General features: G+C 40.6%; 1 protein-coding gene across 17 annotated transcripts in view; it reads left to right on the top strand.

Annotated features, from left to right (window-relative positions):
* Positions 1–20011, top strand: part of LOC130284885 (uncharacterized) — a 136754-nt gene that overhangs the window by 104042 nt on the left and 12701 nt on the right. For 8 of the 17 annotated variants that reach the window (XM_056535787.1, XM_056535786.1, XM_056535785.1 and 5 more), the window contains 2 exons: positions 5395–5731; positions 8377–8579. The exons of 1 other annotated variant lie outside the window; for it this stretch is intronic. In XM_056535787.1, the coding sequence (XP_056391762.1) occupies positions 5395–5731; positions 8377–8579 (540 nt within the window). Of the gene's footprint in view, positions 1–3069; positions 3110–3592; positions 3750–4391; positions 4411–5394; positions 5732–8376; positions 8580–19704 lie in introns of those variants that run through there. 8 more of the 17 variants (XR_008847176.1, XR_008847172.1, XR_008847174.1 and 5 more) reach the window with 6 other exon arrangements.

Genomic DNA, 20011 nt, shown 5'->3' with positions numbered 1-20011 from the left:
TTTGTAAAAATGGTAAATTTGGGGGAAAACTGCACTTTAGTGAAAAAAAAATGTTTTTCATTTACACATCCGACTTTAACGAAAAGTCGTCAAACATATGTGGGGTGTTAAGGCTCACTGGACCCCTTGTTACGTGCCTTGAGGGGTCTAGTTTCCAAAATGGTATGCCATGTCGGGGTTTTCTGCTGTTCTGGCACCATAGGGGCTTCCTAAATGTGACATGCCCCCCAAAAACCATTTCAGCAAAATTCCCTCTCCAAAATCCCATTGTCGCTCCTTCCCTTCGGAGCCCTCTAGTGCACCCGCCGAACACTTGACATACACATATGAGGTATTTCCTTACTCGAGAGAAATTGGGTTACAAATTTTGGGGGGATTTTTCATCTATTACCCCTTGTAAAAATTCAAAAACTGGGTCTACAAGAACATGCGAGTGTAAAAAATGAAGATTTTGAATTTTCTCCTTCACTTTGCTGCTATTCCTGTGAAACACCTAAAGGGTTAACACACTTACTGAATGTCATTTTGAATACTTTGAGGGGTGCAGTTTTTATAATGGGGTCATTTGTGGGGTATTTCTAATATGAAGGCCTTTCAAATCCACTTCAAAACTGAACTGGTCCCTGAAAAATTCCGATTTTGAAAATGTTGTGAAAAATTGGAAAATTGCTGCTGAACTTTGAAGCCCTCTGATGTCTTCCAAAAGTAAAAACACGTCAATTTTATGATGCAAACATAAAGTAGACATATTGTATATGTGAATCAATGTATAATTTATTTGGAATATCCATTTTCCTTATAAGCAGAGAGCTTCAAAGTAAAAAAAAATGCTAAATTTTCAATTTTTTTCATCAAATTTTGGAATTTTTCACCAAGAAATGATGCAAGTATCGACAAAATTTTACCACTAACATGAAGTAGAATATGTCACGAAAAAACTATCTAGGAATCAGAATGAAAGGTAAAAGCATCCCAGAGTTATTAATGCTTGAAGTGACAGTGGTCAGATGTTCAAAAAATGGCCGGGTTGTTAAGGTATATTTGGGCTGGGTCCTTAAGGGGTTAATACATGTCTCCCATTGTCCTGCTGTAAGACCCGATATCTCGGATGCAAACCCATCTTTCTGAAACTGGGCTGTACAGTGCGACCCAAGATCCGTTGGTAATCCTCAGATTTCATGATGCCTTGTACACATTCAAGGCACCCAGTGCCAGAGGCAGCAAAACAACCCCAAAACATCATTGAACCTCCACCATATTTCACTGTAGGTACTGTGTTCTTTTCTTTGTAGGCCTCATTCTGTTTTTGGTAAATAGTAGAATGATGTACTTTGCCAGAAAGATCTATCTTGGTCTCATCTGTCCACAAGGCGTTTTCCCAGCAGGATTTTGGCGTACTCAAGTTCATTTTGGCAAAATGCAGTCTTGCTTTTTTATGTCTCTGTGTCAGCAGTGGGGTCTCCTGCCATAGCGTTTCATTTCATTTAAATGTTGACAGATAGTTCACGCTGACACTGATGCTCCCTGAGCCTGCAGGACAGCTTGAATATCTTTGGAACTTGTTTAGGGCTGCTTATCCACCATCCGGACTATCCTGCGTTGACACCTTTAACCCCTTAAGGACCGACCCATTTTTTTCCTCTATGACCAGGCTCTTTTTTTTTTTTTTTATTTGACATGTATCTCTTTAAATGGTAATAACTTTAGAATTGATAGATTCTGAGATTTGTTTTTTCGTGACATATTGTACTTTATATAACTGGTGCCTTTTTGTTGACACATGAAAAACTTCAAAATATTATGAAAAACTGGAAAATTTCTGGCATTTTTTATAAAAAAAATTTATGATGTACACTGTGCGGTAAAAGTGATGTTATATTTATTCTGTGGTTCAGTATGATTATGACGATACCCATTTTATATAGCTTTTTATGTTCTTTTTCCTTTTCTGAGCAAAATTATTTTTCTGCCATTCATTTTCCAACAGCCGTAACTTTATTTTTTGTCCGACGCCATTGAGTAAGGGCTTATTTTTTGCGGAATGAGCTGTACTTTTTATTGGTATCATTTTTGTGCTATGAACTACCTTTTGATCTTTTTTATTCCGCCATTTGTACTAAACTTAGTGAATTTTGCGTTTTTTTGTATGTTTTTTTTTCACGGCGTTCACCGTGTGGGATCATTTACATTATAATTTTATAGTACACGTCATTACGGACATGTTAATACCTATTGTGTATATGATTTGTGTTTTTGATCTTTTTTGGTGATAAAACAGGGCTTTTATTGGGAAAGGGGCATTTTTTTATTTATTTTTTACACTTCATACTTTTATTGAAGAACTATTTGTTTTATTTTTTACAGGTTATTCTATGCTGCAATACATTTGTACTGCAGCACAGTATAAACTGATGAGCTGCAGACACTACAGCCTGTGCGATCCAGCCTCTGGCTGGATTTCACAGGCTTCCGTAGCAGGCATACAGGAGGTCATGATCTGACCTCCTGCTGCCATATCAACCAACGGCGACCCACAATTGTATCACGGTGCCGCCGCTGGAGAACAAGGGGAGAGCACTCCCCCTGTCAAGATCACGGCATTTATGGGGTTAATACTGCCGGGAACGGCAGCTGCGGCGGGACTCCAGCTGTGATTGACAGCCGGTTCCCATCGCCGATCTCCTGCGCTGCCCGTGGCAGTACAGGAGATCGCTATGACGTATGCATACGTCAAATTGCGCGAACGTGTCGGATGATTGGACGTATGCATACGTCCTATAGCGGGAAGGGGTTAATAAATTTTTCTCTTCCATCCATGCCCAGGGAGATTAGCTACAGTGCCATGGGTTGCAAACTTCTTGATAATGTTGCGCACTGTAGATAAAGGCAAATCTAGATCTCTGGAGATGGACTTGTAACCTTGAGATTGTTGATATTTTTCCACAATTTTGGTTCTCAAGTCCTCAGACAGTTCTCTTCTCCTCTTTCTGTTGTCCATGCTAAGTGTGGCACATACAGACACACAATGCAAAGACTAAGTGAACTGCTTTCCTTTTTATCTGCTTTCAGGTCTGCTTTTTATATTGCCCACACCTGCTACTTGCCCCAGGTGAGTTTAAAGGAGCATCACATACTTGAAACAATCTTATTTGTCCACAATTTTGAAAGGGTACCAATAATTTTGTCCAGACCATTTTTGTAGTCTGGTGACATTATGTGCAATTTTCTTTTTTTCCTCCCTTTTTGGTTTAGTTCCAATACACACAAAGGGGGACATGTATCATTTCCAGTGTATAATAGAAGTTTTTTACCCCTCTGCCTGTTGTGTAAATTTGGTGCAGCTGCGTTAAATTTATCATTCTTGCGCAGCTACTTTCTTGAATTGGGTTTAAATTTAGAATTCTCCTCAGAGTATAAATTTACACCGCAGCTCTATTTAGTAGGAGCTTTGTCTGCAGCGTATCTGCACCTAAACAGTAAATGTGTCCTCGTTATTAGTTTTAGTTTATTTTTCTTCATTATGTAGAGTTTTAATCTCACAATTATAACACATCAATTATACCAATGTCCTTATTCTTCATTTAACATCTAGAAATGTCTAATAATAACAATAGTGGCTCAGGGCCAGCAGAGGATAATGCCAATGTACTAGAACCCTCTCAGGAATCTTCTGGACAGAAAAGGAAACGTAGTGGCTATGTTAAGAAAAAAAAAATTCAGAACAGGAAACGCGAGTTTTAGTAGAAGAGGTAGGAATATTAATCTGTATGTTCTTAATGTAATGCTTAAAGATCATTTAACCTTGGCTATATACATTTCCATAATATATTTACTTCCTTTAATGTTATTTCTGTAATTTCTTCTTAATATAAAGAATTGATGCAGGGCGTATCCATACGCCCACGTTTTATAGTCCTTCATGGCTGAGGGCTTATGGATTTGCCAGTCGGAATTCATGTTGTCCCCGCTGCTTGCCTGCTGTGCTCCAGATTGTGGTGAATGATGATATCTATCATCAGTCTACATCTTGCAAACCCCTGGTGGGTTCCTCTTCCCCCCACCCACCCCGGTTGACAATATGCGAAAATCTTTGGTCCATTTAGATTTTGGTCCCTGGTGACCTAGGTAAAATGGGTCAGTCTGAAAAACCCAAATTCACCCTTACCCAGCAGGAGTGAGGTGTCACGTGTGCCGCCTCACAATCACGTGATTGATTGGTTGTAACAATTAACCAATCACTAACCTCAAGATTGTCAATCAATTGGGCAAGGATGGGGGAGATTGTTGCTGACGGGGGTCTCCTACCTTGCCTTTGTCAGGCGGGGGTGCCCTTTGGATCTTGGTTGGCAACAGGAGCAGCAGGCTAGGTGGAAGAAGTGTAGGCGGACTGTGTGCAGGATATAGCAGGAGGTGAGTACTGTTCTCTGGCTGCTGTTGATTATCCAAAACTTGTATCATGCAAATAAAAAGGGCCTGCTTGTAGTTGTATCAGTGTGTCTCCAGCTGTTGCAAAAATACAACTACCTACAAGCCCTTTAGACTGTGAATGCATGCTGATTTGGGCAGTTTGGCAACATCTGGAGACACAGATTTTGGGAAAACTATTTTGTTACCTAAATCATTGATTCACAACTAGGGTAACTCCACCTGTTGCCAAAATACTTCTACCAACATTCACTGACATACTGTATGTGCTGTGACCTCTAGTTTTGCAACAGCTGGAGGTACCCTAGTTGCTAAACCCAAACTTTCAAATCACATTCTGTGTTTCAATTCTCTTGAATTTCTATTCTATGGAACCTTTGCCAAAACAATGGCACTTTACCAGTAGCATACGTCATGACACACACATACCCCTGACATAACGAAAGCGTCCATGCCCATGAATATTTTACTACAACCACAAAGTAAGTTAAGAGTTGATGTGACTTGCCGATCCGGCATCCTCAAATAAGAGACACGTATTTAAACAAAAAAAAAAAATATTTGAATGGTGGATAAGGTACATTAAAGACAAAAAAATGTAGTCCTCTTTTTTTTAAGACATGAAACAAGAATACAGTTTAAGCTTTTAAGGAATGGGAATGTGTGAAAGTTCTTTCTGTTAATGTTATTTCAGGATTAATTATGTAAATTTTCCCAAGAATTATTTTTGGAGGATTACTGATGGAATGGTGAATGGGCAATGTGTAAGTGATTATTGCTGTTTGGAAGTTTCCAAAGGCCAACATTTATTTTTCAAATTATTAGGAACCTGCAGGAAAAAATAATTTATACATTTTAAAAATTACAAAATGGCATATTACTGACATCATCAAGGTCACATCTAATATTCATGTTTTCTAACACGATTAAAATAAATTTTTTCTCCTATTATCTCTTTGTTTTAAACAGGTTGTCCCACACTACCATCAATTGTTTATTGATAAATCACCATGTAATACCTATAGTGTTCGCAATGCTATATGGGATAGAATACTTTTGGCCGCAAATGCTGTGGGAGTAAATTGCCGAACCCTAAAGGAGATTAAAAAAATATTTACCGATCTACGCAGTTTGGTTAAAAAAAAAATGGGCAGGCTAAATCAGCAAAGAAGAAGAACTAGTGGTGGACCACCTGAAGAAATACATTTTTCAACCATTGAAGAATTAATTAAATCCACATACTCTACCGAGCAGATAGCTGGAGTTGGGAATCTTGACCTCATGGCGTTGGCACAGGAACGGAGAGGTAATTTGAATATCTTAAATTGATACAAATTTAAATATTAATTTGTATTTATAAGCACCCAATCACACAAATTATTCATCTGTTTTATAAAGACTGTTATATGTACTGCTTTGTCAAATCTTACATTTTTGGGAAAATTACCCATAAGGCTAGGACTCCACTGGTTTTTTTTTCAACACAGAAAAAAATCATGCAAAATCTGCATTTAAGATTGCCAAAAATTTTCCTTCCATGTCTGCATTTTTTCATTGCTAAGATTAAAGCCTTTTCCCTGGTATGTTGAAACAGCCTGTTTTGTCCCCTGTGCCAGTTTCCTCACTGACTTCAGGTACCACTCTGTGGGTCGGATGCTGAGCACCCGGTCCACAGAGTGTAATGAGATGAGGATGGATGTACAGCCTCACTACTCGCCTTCCCGGCAGTATAGTATACAGGGGTGCATAGTGTACCCATATATACTAGACAGGAGCCAGGAAGCCTGTCATTATACTGATAGCACTCCCTGCTCCTAGAGCCTTTTAGGCAGTATACAGTATTTCCAGCAATTTCAAGATAGGTGTATCTAGTGTGTAAAGAAGACGAGGTGCACTTACCTTTCTCGCTCCCTGTCCACGGCGGTCTGGGTAGCTTCGTCCACTAGTGATGACAATATTAGGGGGCAGAGCTAATGAAGGGAACCAGGCTAGTAAATCAGAAGCTCTGTTCACATTGTCCGTTTGGTATAATATGAACAGACCTTTCTGTCAGTGTCTACCCAGACAGGGAGACTCAAGCTGTTGTTGAACTACAACTCCCAGCATGGCCAGACAGACAAAGGCTGTCTGGGCATGCTTGCAGTTGGAGTTTGGCACCAATTGGTGGCTCCCTGTTTGGTTAGACATTGCATCATGGGTGCTCTCCCAAGTGGACAGCGCACACAATGTCTTCATCATTTTTTTTTATCTTCACGTTTCTTAGCCAAGAATGCAGATCTTTCAGGCGGATGCGATCAATTAATGTTTTTTCAAGTTAGAGAGCTGTTAACAAGGGCTGTGGGAGAAAGTTTTGCAAAAATAAAGCAAGTTTTTCGTAAAAATTGGTTTTGAAATAAAAAAAGGTCAGGCTTATAAGTGGCAGCCGTTACAATTGACAAAATAAATTACAAAGACAGGGCTTAGTGCTTGGGCCAAAAACAGTTAGTGCTAAACAATTATAACCACGGTAACCAAAGCCACAGGGGTGCCAGGAATAGTCGGTACCAACAGGGCCGGAGCGTCTAAAATGACACTCCTGGGCCTAGCTCATAACAGGCTGGCGTTATTTTGGCTGGGGAAGGCCAGTAACAATGGTTCTTGCACACCCTGAAAACGTCAGGCTGTTGCTGTTTGGTTGGTATAGTGGCTTCTAATGAAAATGCGGGGAACACTATGTTGTATTTGTAAACATGTTTTAAGAATAAAACTAAATAAGTATAGTGTTCCCCGTATTTTCTTTTGCAGCACAATATTCGAAAAACCGCAATATATTGAAGTTACCAGGGTGGCCGAGAACCACTGTTAATGTCCCTCCCCAGCCAATATAACACCAAACTGGTACTGTCTTGGCCCTGGAGCTTCATTTTTTGGACTCCGTCCCAGTTGGTAACGGCTCTTCCCGGCACACCTGTGGCATGGGTTACCGGGATAATAATTGTGGTTTAGCACTAGATGTTTTGGAGGATAGCACTAAGCCCTGGGTTAGTAATGGTTCTTGTCCATAAGACCGGCTTACACTCCTAAACCGGAAAAAAAAAAAATTGTGTAAATAAAAAAAAATAAAAAATTTAACCTCTGCACTTTTGGAAGCTTTTCATTCCTTGGCAAAAAAAAATTACTACAATCCATCAAATCCTTTCAAATTTTAGCCATACTTGAATAGGTAACGCAAATTATGTTAACAAAAAAAACAAAAACCAGGCTAGTTCAAATCTAAGAAAACAAATACATACTATAAATTGGTTACTTTTTGACATATAAAAAAGTCACTATTTTATTACATTTTAATAACTAAATTAAAAATGTGTAATAAAAAACCATTGTAAATCATATAATATATGTTAAAGGAGTACTCCACTGCAAAACCTTTTTTAGAAAAATCAACTGGTGCCAGAAAGTTAAACATCTTTGAAAATTACTTCTATGTAAAAATCTCAACAAGAAATTAAATATATTTCTAGAGTTCTTTCCAGTCTGACCACAGTACTCTATGCATATACCTTTGTCCATGTCAGGAACTGGCCAGAGTACTAGCATATCCACTTATCAAACCTCTCTTGATTTGTACAGTTCCTGATATGGACAGAGGTGTCAGCACAGAGCCTTGTGGTCAGACTAAAAATAACTCCGGAAAGAAAGAAAGCTTCCTCCGGAGCATACAGCAGTTGATAAGTACTGTAAGAAATATGTGTTTTAAATTGCAAAAAATTATTAATATGTGAAACTTTCCGGCACTAGCTGATTGGAAAATTAAAGTTTCACACTAGAGTACCCCTTTAAGGAAAGTAAATTCAAAACAAAAAATTCAAAAATATATATTGATATTTATACTTGATTGAATTTTTAAGAACAAAGAAAAAATGCTTGTAATGTTCAATTATGTATAAAAAATGTCCTATTTTTTGATTGTAGCCCAGGAAATTGAAAGCCAACCATCACATGCAGAAGATACAACACTAGCGAACATAGAAGAAACAGAAAATGAACATAACATGCTAGACAACCAACCAACTGCTAATCCACCGGATTCAAATGTTAGGGACGATATAGGTTTTACTCCTGCCCAAGCTTCATTTCTGAATGATTACACAGAGCGGACACAAGCTAATCTTAAAGTAATTTCACAATCTCTATAAAAGTTTGGATAGCAATATCAAATTGTTTGTCCAACATTACATCATGAAGGAAAATATTACAGTTACAGAAACACCACAAGGGTCTGTTGCAGGTCCAGTCTCCAATCCTAATTTGGAAAATCAGTTTCTAATTTGTAGTCCACATTTGGCCCACGAAGAAATGCCAGAGGAAAAATTAACAACGGATGATGAAATCGCATCTACATCATCTGGTGTTACCTTACCTGGTGTTTGGGAAGAGTCAAGTCAAAGTGTTGTTTCTCTCGAACAATCACAGAACACTTTAACTGAAACATTAGCTATTTCACCAACACATTATAACAATGATATTTAGACTTGTGCACTAGAAAAAATTTCGTTTAATTTTGTTTCGTTTTTTCGTTTTGGAAAAAAATTTTGGTTCGGCAATATTTTCGGTTTAGATTTTTTGGATACATTCGGTATTCGGGTATTCGGGTTGTTTTTTTTCGGATACATTCGGTATTCGGGTACATTCGGTAAATCTTTTTAGTCTTTTTTTGGACTTTAGCGATCCTAATAAATTATGGAGATACCTTTTTTATTAAAATTTCGCAGGGTATCACAAAAAAATCATAATAAAAAAGATACAGTGGTGATGGAAAAAATTGTATCTAACGAACTGTATCTTTTTTATTATGAAATGTTTATTCATTTTTAAACAGGGATCAATTTATGTGAGCGGGTAAAGCGGGTATGTGTGCGTGTTTTTCACTTTTTCTTAAAACATTTTTTAGGTAGTACTACTACTCCCAGCATGGAACACACTCTTCCATGATGGGAGTAGTAGTTACCTGTACTAATTGACAGATCGCAGGGGTCCCTTGTGATCCTCTTGTATAATGTATAGATGCGGCGGCTGCTCTTCTATGGTCCCCTGCACTCACGTATATATACACATATTCATATTTCCCGCAGAGCTGTGATTGGCCAGATGGTTCCAGCCAATCACAGCTCTCTGTGAGAAATAGGAATATGTGTATATATACGGCCGTGCAGGGGACCATAGAAGAGCGGCCACCGCATTCATACATTATACAGGAGCATCACAGCGGGTGTCAGGAGTGATACCCGCAGTGATCTTCCCTTTACTACAAGTACTACCACTCCCAACATGGAGTACACTCTGCTCCATGCTGGGAGCTGTAGTACCTGTATTAATAGACAGATCGCAGCGGGTGTCATAAGTTACACTGGCTGCCATATGTCTATTAATGCAGGTACTACAGCTCCCAGCATGGAGCAGAGTGTTCTCCATGTTGGGAGTATTAGTACCTGCAGTAAGGGACAGATCCCAGGGATGTCACTCCTCCTGACACCCGCTGCGATCGTCCTTATGTGAATGTCGGGATCAGCTGTTCTCAGGGCTACAGAGCCAGGAGAACAGCTGACGCTGAGCCGTAGGTATACATCGTATATCTACTGCCCAGCAAGAACTTACAGTGAGCCTGCAATGTGTATACAGTATACACATTGCTGCCTCACTTAACCCCTTGCTGAGCTGTGCGCTATGCGCAAGCCCAGCAAGGGAAGAGTTAACTTACACTGCTGGACAGTGTAGGCTAACCCTTTGGGCGGTATACACTTTATACAGCTATCTATAGATAGCTGTATACAGTGTATACACAAGACGAAGTCCAGCTTACTTCCCTGGAGTCCCGGGCCGGGTTCGTGTAGCTCCGCCCCCTAGTGATGACGTCATTGGGGCGGAGCTACAGAAGGGAACAAGGCTAGTTAATCTGAAGCTCTGTTCACATTGTACGTTTTGTATAATGTGAACAGACCCTTCTGGCAGTGTCTACCCAGACAGGGAGACTCCAGCTGTTGCTAAACTACAACTCTCAGCATGCCCAGACAGCCAAAGGCTGTCTGGGCATGCTGGGAGTTGTAGTTTTGCACCAATTGGTGGCTCCCTGTTTGGGTAGACATTGCATCATGGGTGCTATCCCCAGCGGACAGCGCCAAAAATGTCATAACCAATTTTTTGTGTTTTTTTTTTCTTCTCTTTTCAGATCCGTGTATGCAGAGGATTACTGCGGATTCCATGGATTACGGCGGATTATTTATTTTTTCCTTTAATAAAATGGTTAACGAGGGCTGTGGGGGAGTGTTTTTTTAAATAAAATAATTTTTCCAATGTGTTGTGTTTTTTTTAATTTTTATTGAATTTTTAGGGTTAGTAGCGGAAGCTGTCTTATTGACGGAATCCATTACTAGGCCAGGGCTTAGTGCTAGCCCCAAAAACAGCTAGCGCTAACCCCCAATTATTACCCCGGTACCCACCGCCACAGGGGTGCCGGGAAGAGCCGGTACCAACAGGCCCGGAGCGTCAAAAATGGCGCTCCTGGGCCTAGGCGGTAACAGGCTGGCGTTTTTTAGGCTGGGGAGGGCCAGTAACAATGGTCCTCGCCCACCCTGGTAACGTCAGGCTGTTGCTGTTTGGTTGGTATTGTGCTGAGAATGAAAATACGGGGAACCCTATGCGTTTTTTTTTTTTATTTAAATTAAAAATAAAAAAAAAAACGCATAGGGTTCCCCGTATTTTCATTCTCAGCACAATACCAACCAAACAGCAACAGCCTGACGTTACCAGGGTGGGCGAGGACCATTGTTACTGGCCCTCCCCAGCCTAAATAACGCCAGCCTGTTACCGCCTAGGCCCAGGAGCGCCATTTTGACGCTCCGGGCCTGTTGGTACCGGCTCTTCCCGGCACCCCTGTGGCGGTGGGTACCGGGGTAATAATTGGGGGTTAGCGCTAGCTGTTTTTGGGGCTAGCACTAAGCCCTGGCCTAGTAATGGATTCTGTCAATAAGACAGCTTCCACTACTAACCCTGAAAATTCAATAAAAAAAAAAAAAAAAAAAACACAACACATTGGAAAAATTATTTTATTTAAAAAAAACACTCCCCCACAGCCCTCGTTAACCATTTTATTAAAGGAAAAAATAAATAATCCGCCGTAATCCATGGAATCCGCAGTAATCCTCTGCATACACGGATCTGAAACGAGAAGAAAAAAACACAAAAAATTGGTTATGACATTTTTGGCACTGTCCGCTGGGGAGAGCACCCATGATGCAATGTCTACCGAAACAGGGAGCCACCAATTGGTGCAAAACTACAACTCCCAGCATGCCCAGACAGCCATTGGCTGTCTGGGCATGCTGGGAGTTGTAGTTTAGCAACAGCTGGAGTCTCCCTGTCTGGGTAGACACTGCCAGGAGGGTCTGTTCACATTATACAAAACGTACAATGTGAACAGAGCTTCAGATTAACTAGCCTTGTTCCCTTCTGTAGCTCCGCCCCCTAATGACGTCATCACTAGGGGGCGGAGCTACACGAACCCGGCCCGGGACTTGAGGGAAGTAAGCTGGACTTCGTCTTGTGTATACACTGTATACAGCTATCTATAGATAGCTGTATATAGTGTATACCGCCCAAAGGGTTAACCTACACTGTCCAGCAGTGTAAGTTAACTCTTCCCTTGCTGGGCTTGCGCATAGCGCACAGCTCAGCAAGGGGTTAAGTGAGCCAGCAATGTGTATACTGTATACACATTGCAGGCTCACTGTAAGTTCTTGCTGGGCAGTAGATATACGATGTATACCTATGGCTCAGCGTCAGCTGTTCTCCCGGCTCTGTAGCCCTGAGAACAGCTGATCCCGACATTCACATAAGGACGATCGCAGCGGGTGTCAGGAGGAGTGACATCCCTGGGATCTGTCCCTTACTGCAGGTACTAATACTCCCAACATGGAGCACACTCTGCTCCATGCTGGGAGCTGTAGTACCTGCATTAATAGTCATATGGCAGCGAGTGTAACTTCTGACACCCACTGCGATCTGTCTATTAATACAGGTACTACAGCTCCCAGCATGGAGCAGAGTGTATTCCATGTTGGGAGTAGTAGTACTTGTAGTAAAGGGAAGATCACTGCGGGTATCACTCCTGACAGCCGCTGCGATCCTCCAGTATAATGTATGAATGCGGTGGCCGCTCTTCTATGGTCCCCTGCACGGCCGTATATATACACATATTCCTATTTCTCACAGAGAGCTGTGATTGGCTGGAACCATCTGGCCAATCACAGCTCTGCGGGAAATATGAATATGTGTACATATACGTGAGTGCAGGGGACCATAGAAGAGCAGCCGGCGCATCTATACATTATACAAGAGGATCGCAAGGGACCCCTGCGATCTGTCAATTAGTACAGGTAACTACTTCTCCCATCATGGAAGAGTGTGTTCCATGCTGGGAGTAGTAGTACTACCTAAAAAATGTTTTAAAAAAAAAAGTGAAAAACAAGCACACACTACATTTTTATTATTGTCGGCTCCATTTTTAGTGCTTTACCCGCTCACATAAATTGATCCCTGTTTAAAAATGAATAAACATTTCATAATAAAAATGATACATTTCATTAGATACAATTTTTTCCATCACCACTGTATCTTTTTTATTATGATTTTTTTATGATCCCCTACGAAATTTTAATAAAAAAGGTATCTCCATAATTTTTTAGGATCGCTAAAGTCCAAAAAAAGACTAAAAAGATTTACCGAATGTACCCGAATACCGAATGTATCCGAAAAATCAAACTATCTGTATCCTTTTCATTATCTTTGTTTTCAGAACGAATTCTTCACATTCGTTTACGGATAACGAATGCATTCGTTATTTACAACATATGGTCGAATGTATTCGTTACTTTGCTATTCGTATTATCGTGACTATTCGGGAATGTTCAAAATATGTTTTCGTGCATTCGGATCGGTCCGAATGCACGAAAACGGTAAAATTCGTTAATTTAGACATTCGTGCCGAACCGAATTGCACATGTCTAATGATATTCTTGATTTGAGTTTGCCAAATCGTCAACTCTCCGCTCAAACATGGTCTAACGAGCCTCCCGAGGATGAAGCAACCACTAGCTCCTCAGTTCAGAAATTTTTGATGGATTGTAAAAGAGAAACGACAGAACGTAAAATTATGAAACCCCTTAAAAGAAAATCCCCCCCAAAAAAATTACATAATTACATTCAGCTGCCAATTTATTTGAAATTTGGTTTTAGAAAGATTCATATCTTAACAAATTGTTAACGATTGTTCACTATTCTAAGTTCTGTCTATATTTATTTTACAAAAATATTTCAATATTATTGATGTTGTTGAATTCAGTGATAAGGGTGGTCCTACACCTGCAAACACCATAAATATCTCTATACGGCTCTAAAGGGCACTAAACAGATATTAATGGTTAAACATGGCACAAAGTTGTGGCAACCAAGCCACCTCCATTGCACTTTATGGCCAAGGTGTATGGTATCAAAGGCAGCGTTGAGTCTCAGCTTTAGAGTGGAATTTTGGCAGTTTTGTTTCTGCAAGTTTGGCCACATCGTCAACACGTCCCGTTCCCGCTACAGGTCTGGGCCACAAACATCAGATTGTGTGGTGCAACAGCTGGCGGACTACCCTGTCTATGAAATGTACATTTAGTTTTTAAAGATTTAAAAACTAAATTTAATGAAAAATTTTAACAAATTGACAAATACATTGCTAAACATCTTACACATCATCAAAATGTTTGTTGATATGATGTATGTTACCGGGTGTCACTCCACGGGTAAACATCCAAATCTCACTGCAACAGGCAACATCTTTGTGTTCTCTGGGTTTGCAGTTTGAGAAACCTCAATGGTTACAAGAACAGTGATGGAAAATTCTGCTACACCACCTGCATTAATTTCTATGGGAGAGGGGTCAACGCCCTTGAACCACCCTCCCATACACATGAATAGAGGGTGCCTGTTGTGATGTAACGTTGTCTAGTTGTAAACATGTTTTTGTAAGAAATTAAGGACGCAGCTAGGCATAGAATGCATGATATTGCTTTGAAAATCCTGGGGCAACTGTGCTTCGAAATCCAGAAGCATAACCTCTTTTGATCAATACTTTCAATATTGTCTACCATCTTTATGCCCGTTTTTTTTTTTTTTTGGTTTTATTTAATTTCCAAATCACCTTTTTGGAGATTTACATACAAAATCTATTAAAGGGGTACTCCGCCCCTACACATCTTATCCCCTATCCAAAGTATAGGGGATAAGATGGCAGATCGCCGGGATCGCTGCTGCAGCACCCCGCTATCATTACTGCGCAGACGGGCAATACAGGGGCCGTAGCATTGTTAAGTCACGGCTCCGCTCCTCGTGACGTCACTGCCCGCCTCCGTCAATACAATTCAATGGGAGGGGGCGTGGATTAAGGACTTGCATTAAGGGGACGGGCTGTGATGTCATGAGGGGCCGAGCCATGACGTCATGCTGCTCCGGCCCCTGTATCGCCCGTCATTACGCACAGAGTGAACTCGCTCTGTGCAGTAATGATGGCGGGGTGCCGCAGCGGCGATCCCCGGGGTCCCCAGCAGCGGGAACGCGGCGATCTGACATCTTATCCCCTATCCTTTGGATAGGGGATAAGATGCCAGGGCCTGAGTACCCCTTTAAGGGATATAGTTTGCTCCTTATATATCTCTTCTGCTTTCTTAACAGTAGTTTGTTAGTCAGTAATTGCTTTTATTGTGGAACTGTTTCAAAGTTTAGAGGATATTATTGGCAAAACTAAAGTAAAAATGTATGTTTAAGTTTAAGCTACTTTCTTGTATTTTCAATAAATTAATGTTCTTGGAAACTTTGATATTTACACAACGGAGAATTTTATGGACAATTTCCAAGGGTTGTGGGATTAACTAATGTTCTCCATTCCCAAAAAAAAAAAAAAAAAAGTCAAGCAAAAGTTAGTAATAAACATAAATTTATAAATTGACAGGAAATTCAAAACAACATACATAATTTACAAAGTTCAAAAACTACAATAGATTTTGGATAATGGTTAATTATTTCATACAAATGTATTAACTGGATTTATGGTTGCTTAGTCATCAAAAATTACGAAACCATTGCAACATTTTCAAGCAATAGTAAATATGGCAATGCAAGTAGTTGAAGCAAAAAGAAAAAGGACAAGTAAATTATTTATTTGGTTCAAGTAACAAATCATATATAGCTCCTATTTTTGGGATGACCAAAAATAATAGTTAACTTAAAAAGGCTATTTTGTTAATGCTAAAGAAAAGAACAGAATAACTTTTTAACAAGTGATGACAATTTATCCAAAAAAAATTCATTAAACACATCTTAAAATTTAAAATAATTAACGGGTGAAATAACGTTGGGTAATGTCCCTCTGTCTTGCACGTCCTTCACGTGTCCCTTCTTGGCGATATTCGCCTTGAAAAGAGATGTGCTCTCTTAAATCCGTTGCAACTTCTATGGTCAGGTTTTGGGATAGGGCAATATTATTCAACATACAGCAGACAATTACTATTTTGCCCACAAACTCTGGTTTGTATAGCATTGCACCTCCTGTTATGTCCAAACAACGAAAACGACTTTTTAAAACACCAAATAGTCTTTCTATTTGCGATCTTGTTTTCTTATGAGCATTATTGAATCGCACTTCTGCATTATTTGCGGGTGATAAAAAAGGTGTCAAGAGTCAAGAACTTAATCGATATCCATTATTTCCTGCAAAAAGTGAAAAAATTTTAAAAACAAGGTCGTTGGAGAACACAATACATGTTCATCTTTAAATTTTAAGTCTCAAAGTAACAAAATCAAAACGTTAAAAAAAAAAATCCTGGCCCATAAATTCAAGTTAATTTTTAGGAACATAAATTATGTAAAATAATTTAGTCATCATTTTACGCTTTTTTCATGCACAGAGAGTGGTGGTATTAGAATCTTTTCTTAAAGAATTCCAAATGTTGGCATAAAACATGAACCCAGATGATACACGGGACTGTATCTTCTGAAAAAAATGTTCAATTTATTACATCATTTGCAATGTCATAAAGCTGGTCAAAGCATGAATTTTAACCTCTTAAGGACCAAGGGCGTACAGGTACGCCTTTGGTCCCTTGTACTTAAGGACCAAGGGCGTACCTGAATGCCCGTGGGAATTTCGGTCCCCGGCACGCGGCGGGCGGGGACCGGGCGGGGGTGACTGCTGATATCTATCAGCACGCACCTCGCCCAAATGCCCAGGGGGGTCATCATACCCCCCATGTCGCCGATCGCAGGAAATCGCAAGTGAATTCACACTTGCCATTTGCGGCTATTCCGGGTCATACGGGTCTATAGTGACCCGGTGACCCGGATAAAAAAGGGGATAGCGGATGTCCTAGACACCCACGATCCCCCTCTAGCGATAGGAGTGAGGTGGCAGAGGTGCCACCACTCCTATCTCTGCTATTGGTGGTCTAGACGTGACCACCAATAGCAGATCGTGGGCATAGGGGTTTACTTTAGGTTTACCCGTTCTGCCCACCCACAATAGGTGGGGCAGGACGGGGAAACCGGCAGGGACCGCCGCCGAAGATCCACTTACCCATCGGCAACGGCAGCGGGCGACGATCGCCGGAAGAAGAGGACCGCGATGCAGCTCACTGGATCCGACGGAAGACGGTGAGTTACTTAGCAACATCTGGAGGGCTACAGTCTGAGACCACTATAGTGTTCTCTAAACTGTAGCCCTCCAGATGTTGCAAAACTACAACTCCCAGCAGGCCCAGAGAGCTGTTTAGGCATGCTGGGAGTTGCAGTTTTGCAACAGCTGGAGGTCTACAGTTTGAAACCACTGCACAATGATCTCTATACTGTGCACCTCCAGATCTTGCAAAACTACAACTCCCAGCATTCCCACACAGCAGTTTGCTGTCTGGGCATGCTGGGAGTTTTAGTTTTGCAACATCTGGAGGTCCACCGTTTGGAGACCACTGTGCAGTGGTATCTAAACTATAGCTCTCCAGATGTTGCAATACTGCAACTACCAGCCTGCCTAAACAGCAAACAGCTGTCTCTGCATGCTGGGAGTTGTAGTTGTGTACCTCCAGCTGTTGCATAAATAAATCTCCCAGCATGCCTTTCGGCAATCACTACATGCTGGGAGTTGAAGTTTTGCAACAGCTGGAGGTACACTGGTTGGAAAATACTGAGTTAGGTAACAGAACCTAACTGAAGGTTTTCCAACCAGTGTGCCTCCAGCTGTTGCAAAAGTACAACTCCAAGCATGCACGGTCTGTCAGTACATGCTGGGAGTTGTAGTTCTGAAACAGCTGGAGGTTTGCACCACCCCCATGTGAACGTACAGGGTACATTCACACTGGCGGGTTTACAGTAAGTTTTCTGCTTCAAATATGAGCCGCGGAAAATTATGCAACGCAGTGCAAACTCCTACCGGTAAATTCAATGTAAACCTCCGCCAGTGTGAACGTACCCTAAAAACACTACACTACAGTTCACTAACACATAATAAAGGGTAAAACACTACACATACACCCCTTTACACTGTCCCCCCCCCCAAAAAAAAAAAAAAAAACATATTGTATGGCAGTGTTTCCAAAACAGAGCCTCCAGCTGGTGCCAAACAATAACTCCCAGCATTTCAGGACAAACACTGAATGTCCAGGCATGATGGGAATTTAGCAACAGCTGGAGGCACCCTGTTTGGGAATCACTGGCGTAGAATACCCCTATGTCCACCCCTGTGCAATCCCTAATTTAGGCCTCAAATGCGCATGGCGCTCTCTCACTTGGAGCCCTGTCGTATTTCAAGGAAACAGTTTAGGGGCACATATGGGGTACCTCCGTACTCGGGAGAAATTGCACTACTAATTTTGGGGTATTTTTTTCCTCTTAAACCTTATGAAAAAGAAAAGTTGGGGTCTACACCAGACTGTTAGTGTCAAAACAAATTTTTTTCACACTAACATGCTGCTGTGGTCCGTTACTTTTTCTTTTCACGGGAGATAAAAGGAAAAAAAGACCTCCAAAATTTGTAAAGCAATTTATCCTTATTACGGAAATACCCCATATGTGGGCGTAAAATGCTCTGTGGATGCACAACAAGGCTCAGGAGTGAGAGCGCACCATGTACATTTGAGGCCTAAATTGGTGATTTGCCCAGGGGTGGCTGATTTTACAGCGTTTCTGACATAAACCCCAAAAAATAAAAACACATGTGACCGTCTTTGTGGAAAAGACACCCCTCACGGAATGTAACAAGGGGTATAGTGAGCCAGAACACTCCACAAATTTACATGGGAAAATGGAAAAAAATATCCAAAAATGGTCTTGCAATTTAGGAAAACAACACATAACATCAGATTACTATTTTATGTATGGCAAATCGATAAGTATCATAAAATATGCCATTTTTTACAAAACAAAGTCAATAAATGTTTGAAGCAATAACAAAAGTGTATATATGTTTGGCCATTTAACAAAATACAATGAGCTAAAATGTGGATGGTTGATGATATTAACTTCGAGTTTGGTGCACATTAGTCTATTTGGGGCCATAAACCTTTAAAGATGGGTGGTGCACTTTTCACAAATCTGGTCAGATAGGAATGCTCAGACCTGAGATGTAGGCCCACCACATTAGGTTGTTCAGTTCAGAACATTACTAGATGAGCAGTATCCAAACGTTAGGAAATTGGTGCTCCTAGGCTTGTTGAAAGGGCCACAGCACCCCACCTAAAAATTTTCAAATTGGGATCATCTTAAGCCAATTGTCTATGCTGATAAGATGCGAGATGTGCAGCACCTGAAACTTCTGATACTGGAAGCCTGTGCTACCATTACTCTTACGGTGTTGCTATTAGTGTGTGAAGAGTGGGAGAAGAGGGTTGCATTGACAATCCAACACAATGGGCAGCACATTGACCAAATTTTTGAAAAGGCCCAAATTTTGAGAATCCGAAAAAACTAAAATATGTCAAAAACACGCAAAACATTGGGGATCCTGTGAAATTAGCAATAAGTATATTCTTTAAATTTGACTGCCCCAAAATTGAGCATCATTTTATAAAAAAATATTAGGTCGAGTGTCTGCCATTTTTCCAAAAAATTAAATAATCAGAGAAAATTATTAGAAGATGCTTTATCAAACTTACCTAAAAGCATAGCTTCCCCAAATAATCCATTACTAAACATGCCTCCAATATGGCTTTGTTGCAGGATAAAGGAATCATGGCTGCCTCCGGGATATGATGCTACGACATCCAGAATTTCCATGTTGGGCCCACAAATAATCTGCACATTTAAGGAATGATAGAGTTTCCTATTGCAGTAGCTTGCCTCCACTGCTGCGGGAGATATCAATGCTATATGTGTGCAGTCAATCAGACCCACCAAATTCGGAAAACCTTGACTTAGAATAAAAATTTTCTTTTAAAAATCTAAACTCTTGCTCTGAAGTGGGAAATTTGATGAATTCATGGGAAATCTCAACAAGGGCATCTATAACTTCGTGAAGAATTCGTGA

The sequence above is a fragment of the Hyla sarda genome, chromosome 8 (assembly GCF_029499605.1).
Source record: "Hyla sarda isolate aHylSar1 chromosome 8, aHylSar1.hap1, whole genome shotgun sequence".
Classification (NCBI taxonomy): Eukaryota; Metazoa; Chordata; class Amphibia; order Anura; family Hylidae; genus Hyla; species Hyla sarda.
This window is presented reverse-complemented; position numbering and strand designations above follow the sequence as displayed.